The sequence below is a fragment of the Clupea harengus genome, chromosome 13 (assembly GCF_900700415.2).
Source record: "Clupea harengus chromosome 13, Ch_v2.0.2, whole genome shotgun sequence".
NCBI classification, from domain to species: Eukaryota; Metazoa; Chordata; class Actinopteri; order Clupeiformes; family Clupeidae; genus Clupea; species Clupea harengus.
Window position 1 is genome coordinate 14,960,344 of NC_045164.1, and position 10,000 is coordinate 14,970,343.

Sequence of the window (10,000 nt, forward strand, 5' to 3'; positions counted from 1 at the left end):
ACTGACAGACATAAGGCTGAGAAATTACAAGATCAGACGCAATACTGGTCTTCAGCTGAGAGACAGTGTGATGAAGTGATACAAGCAAACTATTAGAAAGCTCAATACATGTCACACATATTCACAAAATGGGCTATTTCTGATAGGGGGGCCTACATAGTGAATGAGTATGAACACACACACACACACACACACACACACACACACACACACACACACACACACACACACACACACACACACACACACACACACACACACACACACACACACACACACACACACACACACACACACACACACACACACACACACAGTGCTTCATAAGAATTCATAAAATTCACCTTCATTAGGGAGAGACTGAGAGAGTCCCTGCAGCTCCTCAGCAAAGCTTCGCATTCAGTCAGTGATTTGTTATCTAGTGCGATGCCATTTATCTGGGGAGGAGGAAGATGTAGGTCAGCACTTTTCAAAAGAAAGAAGATGGGACAGAAAGTATGAGGGGACTATATTCAGCTCCCCAATATCCAGAACTATACGCAGAAGCAGGAGCTGAAGAACCCAAGACCTGCACACAGATGTAATGTATGCACTCCGCACTGCCCCATTCCTCCAGAGGTCCCCCCACCGATGAACTCTGGAACATTTTCTAATTTCAGATCCAGTCTGTATTTCAGTCTGCTATAGGAAAAGCAGTAGCAGGTGCTCTGAATGTCAGTCACATTGAGTTGCCTTTCCACACATTATCTGTGAGAAGAAGAGGACTAATATAATGTCATCTGGTGTGATCAGCATCCACAGGAGGCTTCAGAGAACTTGACCCACACGGCTGATTAAGATCTGCAAAAGGCATGTGTTCTTCACCTTAGTATTGAAGAGCAAAGTTATCAAGTATCACGCAACTTAACTACAGTAAGCGCCTGCCGTTTAATGTGGGTGGGAGACATGAATGCCACTTGCCCATTATGGGTAGGGGAAAGAGATTAAAAAGAAAGCGCGTTTGGAGAAGAGCACAATTAAGTAAAGGTCGAGGCTTAGTGAAGGGAGGGAACTCTTGATCCCTCGTGAGCATATATTGTGCTGAACAGGCTGCATATGTGTTACAGATGGCATCAGTGTGTATCTATAGCACGACGGGGCACAATGAGATGGGCATCAGTGTATCTATAGCACGACGGGGCACAATGAGAGGGACTAACTCACAGCTATAAGATGGCATCAGTGTGTATCTATAGCAGGACGTGGCACAATGAGAGGGACTAACTCACAGCTATAAGATGGCATCAGTGTGTATCTATAGCACGACGTGGCACAATGAGATGGGCACATCAGTGTGTATCTATAGCAGGACGTGGCACAATGAGATGGGCATCAGTGTGTATCTATAGCAGGACGTGGCACAATGAGATGGGCACATCAGTGTGTATCTATAGCAGGACGTGGCACAATGAGATGGCATCAGCGTGTATCTATAGCAAGACGTGGCACAATGAGAGAGGCTAACTCACAGCTATAAGTCGGTCTCCAGCAGTCAAGGACCCCTCACGGGCAGCTGGACTCCCCGACACGATGGTGGTCACGAACACCCCACCCTCCAGCACAATGCCACAGTCTGTCCGAGAGAGAGAGAGAGAGAGAGAGAGAGAGAGAGAGAGAGAGAGAGAGAGAGAGAGAGGGGGGAGAGAGAGAGAGAGACACTGAAGACTCTGGGACTAATGAGCAGAGCTGAAATGACAGAGCTCATGTATGCCCACACCAGACGGCGGGCGGGCGGACGGAGAGCGATACCTTTGTGTCCCATGAGATTTATATGGATGGGGGTGACCAGCCTTCCGCCCAGGGACTTCCTCCGCCGTACCACCATATTGATGACCCCACCGCCATTGAGCACGGCTTTGATGACCTGCTTCCTGTCTTTGTTGGTCAGGTCCACGTCGTTGATCTTGAGCAGCCAGTCGTTCACCCTGCAGGAGAGGAGAGGAGCCATATATCATGAGCACACACAGAGCAGGGTGCAGCACAGTGACTCAGCCCTAATGCTGTTTAATTAGGAGTAGACACGGGACCCGATACCTTAGTCTCCCATCCGCAATGCTGCCTTTATCCACCCTGGTCACAAATATCCCACAATCCCCAGGTACATAGGGATCGTTTACCCCTTCTGCGATGTCAAACCCAAGTGCTTTTAAGTCCATGTCATCCTGCACTCAAAAAAAAAAAAGACAAAAGACAAATGATGCACTCCTCAGCTGCGCTTAAATGTGATTGTTCCAACTTCTCAGCCCCTTAATACATCATCTCTACATATTTCTATTCTTATGCTAATAAAATAGACATAGACACATCTCTCTATCGAAATACATTAACCAGAGAGCCTTTATGTAGAATGGGTAAAAAATGATGTTGTCCAATCAGGCCATTATTTAACACAGCCTATGCAAATGGATACGTACTGACAACCTACTTATGTATACATTCAAAGATAGCCAATAATCAACTTCTCATCTATAACGTCTCAATACACCTTCATAACAAACGTTCCACCCACATTCAAAGTTCAGTCTTTCTAAAAAGTGTTGCTTTGTAAACTCATAGTATATCACAGTCACTCATTGTTCTGAGTTTGGTTCTTCAGGCACTTGTTAGTTGTACAATATAAAGTTGCTTAGCGACTGGTACACCCATGAGGCCCTAAGCAGAAGTGTGAAGAGCACTGATGACACATGGGTATTGCCAGGTGTGTGTGTCCAGTCTCCAGAGGCACTCACCCGGTCTTTCTCAAACTCCACCACCTCCGTCTCCCACTCCAGGGAGTCGGTGTCGATGGCCGAGTCGTGGGAGTTGTGGGCCATGAGCTGGCAGAAACGAGCTTCCTTCTCCAGCTGGCTCTCTATCTTTTCTCTGCAAGCGTACACACACACACACACACACACACACACACACACACACACACACACACACACACACACACACACACACACACACACACACACACACACACACACACACACACACACACACACACACACACACACACACAATTTTCATCAACAAACCATGGTAAACAAATAATACCATTTACTTTTGTGAAGTCATCAGCCCTTTCAAAACATACACTAATTGCGCAAATCTAAGGAGCTGTCTTAACCACATCAGCAACACTCATAATCAGAACCAATTCTTAAAAGAGTGAGATCTTTCTGGGTACGTCTTGAGTGGATAATGATTTGAACCGATGTTATGCAACTGAAAACACAGATGTCTGATGATCCAGCGCAAGATGAGGCTGCCGCAGAATACTGGCCAAGCTGTGGGTGGCTCACTTCTCCTTGAACTAGGCCTATAGGACGGCTTTAACCTTATTCAATAGAAGAGAACGCTCTACTGCCACCACAAACCCTCGAGGCCACCAGGGGGCGTGTGGGTTCACCGTTCAGCCGACGGGCAACCGAACGCAGAGGCGGCTGTGCCGGTGTAGCCAGGAGCATGGGTGTGTTTTGGGATTACAGATTTAATCTGAGCAGGCTGACGTTGCCAGGAGAACAGGGCTGGGAGGGACAGAAACCCTGAGCACCAGCACAGACGAAGACAACAACTATGTCCTGGGGAATTTAACTCAGTGGGTATCTCTATCCAAAGGTGGATTACAAGAGGAAGCTGTGCTTTCTGTGTGATAGAATGAGGTGAGCAGTGATAAAAGACCATCACAGTGACGAAAGTCAACAGGACAAGGGGAACGAGATCAAAAGGAGATAAAAGATCTAACAGAAAGACACAGTAATGAGCAGGGAGAGTAATAGAAAGAAAGAAAGAAAGAAAGAAAGAAAGAAAGAAAGAAAGAAAGAGAGAGAGAGAGAGAATAAGTACACAGGTTTAACATACTTCAACTCCTTGAGCTCCCTCGAGACATCATTCTTCTGCTTCCTCATGTCATCGAGGTTGCGTAGGGCGTCGGCCAGGTCGCTGACAGCACGGTCCCTCTCCCTGCGCAGGTTATCACACAAAGTCCTGCAGGCCAACACACACACACTTAAGAGACAGTATGCAAAAATGTTGCCACTTTTTGAAGCATGTTTTAGCACAGTAGTACAGTCACCATCTTCAAATGAACTTTCATGATATATATGTTCATGTGAAGGACAGATAAACACACCTGTCATTCCAGCTAGCCACCTAGGCTATGCCCTAAGCAGTTCTGTGGTAATTTCACAGCACAGCATTGCCAACCCACTATATCGCCAAAAGACATGAGTTTGCGTGCTAGCAAGCCTTTTATCAGTGCCAACTATACTGTTGTTTGTGTTTGTAAGAATGCCTGTTCGTAGGTTTGCATGGCTTTTCAGTGGTTAGACAGCTAGTTTTAGAGCAAAACTCCTTCCTGCGACTTTACCACCAACACACACACCCCCTCTACAGGCATGTGGCCACGCATATAGAGGCCCTGGAACAGGGTTCTCAGGACAGCCACTCGGAGTGCCTCAGAGACCAGTTCAATTACTAACTCATGACTCAGGAGACTGTGCACTCAACTACTTAGAGGAACAACAAAGAAAATCAATTCATAAATGCATGGCTGCAGTTGTATAATGCTTTTACAGTGTGTGTGTGTATATATTTATATATTAGGGCTGTCAGCGTTAATGCGTTAATCTATGCGATTAATGCGGCCGCGATTAACGCGATTAAATATTTGAACGCAATTAACACAACTTAAAAAAAAAAATTTAATTTTTTTTTTTTTTTTTTTAATGCCTTTATTTGGAAACTTTGAGAACCACTGCGGTAGTTGAAGATGGAGAGAGCTGAGGGATTGTTGGGCGGAAAGTTTTCTGTTTAATAGGCAAAATTATGGAACAATCGACAAAACAAAAGTTTTTGAATTTAGCAAATTGAGTTTAGCTATCACAGAAGCAGCTCGTCTTTAAGTTATCACCTTAATGCAAAGCACCCGACAGAAAGCAGTCCCAGGTTAGATGGTCGCCAACCCACACTCTACGACTTCTCTAGTAAAATAACTAGACCAGTCCGTGAAAAGGTTACCAACGCTTTAGCAGTTTGGGTTGCCGGTGACTGTCGGACCATCAACATAGTTAAGGACGTTGGGCTGACTGAGGTGATTCGAATTGCTTCAGGAGACAACTCCTACGATTTACCGCCGAGGGGCACCAGATTGATCTGTCTCGCATACATTCCTCTTATGACGGCGAGAGAGCACGAAAAATTCAGCTCCTCGAGCAAGCTGCCACCGCCACCCTTACTGGTGACCACTGGACATCAGTCAGCAATGACAATTACCTGGGTGTCACAGCTCATTTGATTGACAATGTATGGAAATTGAGATATTTTTCATTGGAAGTAAAAAAAAAAAAAAAAGACAAACAAACTTTTAATCGCGATTAATCTAGATTAATGAATTTCAAAATGTGAGATTAATTAGTTAATTTTTTTTAATCTATTGACAGCCCTAATATATATATATTATAGTGCTTTGATCCAAACACGCAGTTGTCTGTAATGAGGCCTGTGCTTATTAAGGCCTCATGGGGATGTGACCGGGGTGACCTGCAGCTGCTTTACCGTATGCTCTGTCTCTCTCTCGACCACGATCTTTACCCTATGCTCTGTCTCTCTCTCGACCACGATCTTTACCCTATGCTCTGTCTCTCTCTCGGCCACGATCTTTACCTTATGCTCTCTCTCTCTCTCGGCCACGATCTTTACCGTATGCTCTCTCTCTCTCTCTCTCGACCCCGATCTTTACCGTATGCTCTGTCTCTCTCTCGACCACGATCTTTACCTTATGCTCTGTCTCTCTCTCGGCCACGATCTTTACCTTATGCTCTCTCTCTCTCTCGGCCAAGATCTTTACCGTATGCTCTGTCTCTCTCTCGGCCACGATCTTTACCGTATGCTCTCTCTCGACCACGATCTTTACCGTATGCTCTCTCTCTCTCTCGACCCCGATCTTTACCGTATGCTCTGTCTCTCTCTCGACCACGATCTTTACCGTATGCTCTCTCTCGACCACGATCTTTACCGTATGCTCTCTCTCTCTCTCGGCCACGATCTTTACCTTATGCTCTCTCTCGACCACGATCTTTACCGTATGCTCTGTCTCTCTCTCGACCACGATCTTTACCGTATGCTCTGTCTCTCTCTCGACCACAATCTTTACCGAATGCTCTCTCTCTCTCTCGACCACGATCTTTACCGAATGCTCTCTCTCTCTCTCGACCACGATCTTTACCTTATGCTCTCTCTCGACCACGATCTTTACCGTATGCTCTCTCTCTCGGCCACGATCTTTACCGTATGCTCTCTCTCTCTCGACCACGATCTTTACCGTATGCTCTCTCTCTCGGCCACGATCTTTACCGTATGCTCTCTCTCTCGGCCACGATCTTGTCCCGCTCCTGGAAGGCCCAGTCACGCCGGCACTTGGCCACCTCGGCCTCCTGCACGGCCTCCTTCAGCTCCTGGCTCATGGCCTCGCACTGCTTCCTCAGCATCTCGATCTCCTTGCTGGCCCGCTCCATGTCCAGAGTGGCCGAGTCCTGTTTCTGTGACAGGATGACCAACAGTGAAACCATGTTAATATGTTTATTTCTTCAAGAATTAAGGATTGTTGTTTTTTTTAATGATGAAAACCCTTTTGAAAAGCCAGTCTACTTTCTCCCAAGATTGTTCATATTAGCTCTTTGAATAAAACACATATGATCTCATAGATGTTCATTTCACCTGACATTTTAAGATTCCATCTCTGTTAACTTTTGGCACAGCTACTCCTCCCTCACAGCACCATCTAGTGGAGGGGGGGTGATGGAGCGGGAGCAGATTTTGGCTAAGGGTTTAAATCTGCTTTGGGGTCACTCCAAGAGAATAATCCAACGGCTGACAGCTTAACAGATTTTAAGAGCGCTTCATGATGTGTGTGTGTGTGTGTGTGTGTGTGTGTCCTTAGCCTGGCAGGTTTAGAGTGGAGAGGGAGGGCAGGGGGAGGCAGGACAGAGGTGAGGAGGTAGCTGGTGGATGAGAGCCACATGGAGCCCAGGGCCCCGGGGGCCTCACCAAGAAGGGACAGACAGATGGCAACTACCATGGGTCCACTCCATTTAATCCTGACCTCTGTCTCCAGTTCTGCCTGAGAAAATGTGCTCCCCTCCCTGTGCAGCCAGAGCCACGTCCCGGGTTGAACTAAGTGAGCAATAACAAGGCTTCTAATTAATGTCCGAGTCATAAACCGGACAGAGTCTGTGTGTGTGCAGTGGGCTGTGAAGGTGAGAGGTTGTTTATCATAATGGGATTCCGCTTTCTGAAACTCCTGATGCAGGCAACTACTGAAACGTGTGAGACGGCACTTTTCAGCACTTGGAAGGGCGATGCTGAGTATTTCATTTGAAATTGAAGGCCAAGTGTTCACGGCCTGATTTGTTCTCTTGCCCTGAAGCTGACAGGGCCTGTTTCCCCTGCTTGTTCCTTCCCCTGAGCAATCCCAGGGCCTCCCACTGTCACAAATAGAAGCATTAGGCTCGAGATGCTTCAGTGGCTGCTGCATTTCACTCTACAATATTCTAGTGAAATACAACATATGGGGCTTAGCAGTCCATTTATCTGACACCCACACATTCATTTACAGGTAAGTGAGTCTTGTGCCAAAATGCAATTGCAAGCTTAGCCTGTCAAACCCTAAGCAGTGGCCTTTCTGTAGGAAAAACTGTGGGCCTACAATATATGGCCTTCAGAGGTAGGGACCAACTTCGTGCAAAACTGGCCTCCAATCACCCCTTAACAGAAAAGCAGAGGGGAAGACCGGCTTGGAGATACCTGTCTGGCCTGGTAGTACTCGCGCAGCAGCTGGTCTCTCTGGATGATGGCCTCGGTGCGCTCCTTGCGTGCCACGTCTCTCTCCTCCCGCACCGTCTCCATGTCCTTGCAGGCCTGGTTCAGCTCCTTCTGCGCCTCCGCCTTGTCCTTCATCTCGTGGCAGTACTTCTCCAGCAGCTCGTTCCGCTCACAGATAGCACGGTCCCGATCCACCAGCGACGAGTTCAGCTCCTTACACATACAAGCACAATTGAAATGCAGATTAAGTATAAAAATAACCATTGTAAATACAGTTGACGTGTTTGTTATGTCTTCAGTGAACTGGTATTCCCTAGACACGCCAGAACTACTGAAGCACTAACACACCACACCCACTGCTATGAGGGATGCCTGTCATTACAGAACAAAAGGCAAAATCAGAGGCCTTTGTCCCACCCTGTGAGTTCATAGTCCTGACTCACTGCCAGAGATACATATGGAGAGATAGCTGGTGTGTGTGTGTGTGTGTGTCAAGGTGGTCTCAGGCACCTGTCTGAGGGCCTCTAGCTCCTCACTGGCCACCACCCTCTCGGAGGAGGTGTTCTTGAGTCGCGCCTCCGCAGTCTCCAGCTCCGTCTGCAGCTTGTCCACCTCCTTGATGACTTGGTCCCGCTCGCTCATGATCAGCCGGTACTCGTTGAAGACCGAGTCCCGCTCCTCCTTGAACTTCTCCACGTCTTTGGCCGCCTTCAGCTGGAAGTTCTTATTGCGCGTGACCTCCGCCTGCAGTCGCTCCATCTCCCTCTGCAGCTCCTTGTTCTGGGACGAGGCCTTGGTCACCTCCTGCTGCATGGAGTCGAACCTGAGGAAGCATCCAACCAATCATTAGAAAAGACAAAGGCAAAAATAAGCACTTCACGGGGGGCACTGTGGCGCAAGCAGTAGCCCCGACCATATACGGGCTTGAACGCCCACGGGGACATCCGACCCGCGGTCATTTCACGATCCCACTCCCCACCTCTTCTCTCCAGCTCATTTCCTGTCAAAACCTTCACTATCCTATCTGAATAAAGGCAAAAAGCCCAAAAATAAATCTTTAAAACTTCACAGACAACAACCAGTCCAATCCATCACAGAGACCTGCCTACACTACAACACTGAGGGCCATATAAACTGAGTGAGACGTTTAGTCTGCCTCCAGCTGATGTGTGTGAGGCCAGTGAGGGTCCCCTGCCTGCCCCTTGCTTATAGGCATGATGGGTCGGCCTCCGGGGGCCTACCTCCTCATAGACGTGGAGCACTGCTGCTGGTAGTGGATGGCCTACCTCCTCATAGACGTGGAGCACTGCTGCTGGTAGTGGATGGCCGTGTCGCGCTGCTTCATCAGGGTGTCCATCTGCTTCTGCAGCCGGTGGTTCTCCTCCTCGCTCTGCTCCAGCCGGCTCGTGTCCGTGTTGTGGCTGGCCACCAGCTCGCTGTAGCGCTGGCTCAGGCCGTCGTACTCCTTCTTCAGCGCCTCCAGCTTGTCCATGGCCGTGTCGTACAGCTTGTTCAGCACCTCCGAGGACCCGTTCTCCCGCATGACCTGCATGCCAAAAAAACATGGTTCCAATAGTTCAATTACGCTAATCAGAAAAGGCCTTCTGCTCAGGCGGAGACGCCGCACTAGCTACCTCACTTGGCGCACCCAGGGAATGTACTTAGGGTCTGTAAAGATAGCTGATCATCTTTTCTTGTTTTATTTCACTACACAGAATCAGCAGCAGATGGCAACAATGGGTCAGTGTGACAAAAAGCAAACATAGCCTTGTTACCGTCAGTGTTGAGTGTATATAGACCCACACAGATATTTAACGGTGATAAATGTAATGTAAACACGAGACGCTTCAGCCCTTCCCCAGAGGGAGCCGTGTGCATGTCTGACGTGGTCAACACACAGAGCTGGACTGCAGCAGGCCATCATCCAGATCTCTGCTTAAACCATGTCTCTAATTAGCCAATCTGGAAGGAGACAAAGCATGGGCTTGATCTGGTGTAAGTCCAAAGGCACCTGACTGCCGACTGATGTATCGCCGATTCCTACATGACGGCTATTGACTGGCAGTAAGCGTCTTACTGCCCTTGGGTTAAGTCAGGGGGTTGTGCCCTTACTGGCTGACCTTCTGGATAAAGTGCTTAGTATGCTGCTCTGGTGCCG

The 10,000-nt window shown here is 48.0% G+C and overlaps 1 protein-coding gene across 3 annotated transcripts in view; it reads right to left on the reverse strand.

Annotated features, from left to right (window-relative positions):
- dlg5a (discs, large homolog 5a (Drosophila)) overlaps nt 1–10,000 on the reverse strand; it is a 39,035-nt gene that overhangs the window by 14,834 nt on the left and 14,201 nt on the right. For all 3 annotated transcript variants that reach the window (XM_031578539.1, XM_031578538.1, XM_031578537.1), the window contains exons 6-15: nt 9,129–9,388; nt 8,353–8,665; nt 7,825–8,055; nt 6,376–6,560; nt 3,883–4,008; nt 2,769–2,901; nt 2,074–2,201; nt 1,789–1,964; nt 1,509–1,612; nt 345–437 (exon numbers count right to left, since the gene is read on the reverse strand). In XM_031578539.1, the coding sequence (XP_031434399.1) occupies nt 345–437; nt 1,509–1,612; nt 1,789–1,964; nt 2,074–2,201; nt 2,769–2,901; nt 3,883–4,008; nt 6,376–6,560; nt 7,825–8,055; nt 8,353–8,665; nt 9,129–9,388 (1,749 nt within the window). The remainder of the gene's footprint in view (nt 1–344; nt 438–1,508; nt 1,613–1,788; nt 1,965–2,073; nt 2,202–2,768; nt 2,902–3,882; nt 4,009–6,375; nt 6,561–7,824; nt 8,056–8,352; nt 8,666–9,128; nt 9,389–10,000) is intronic.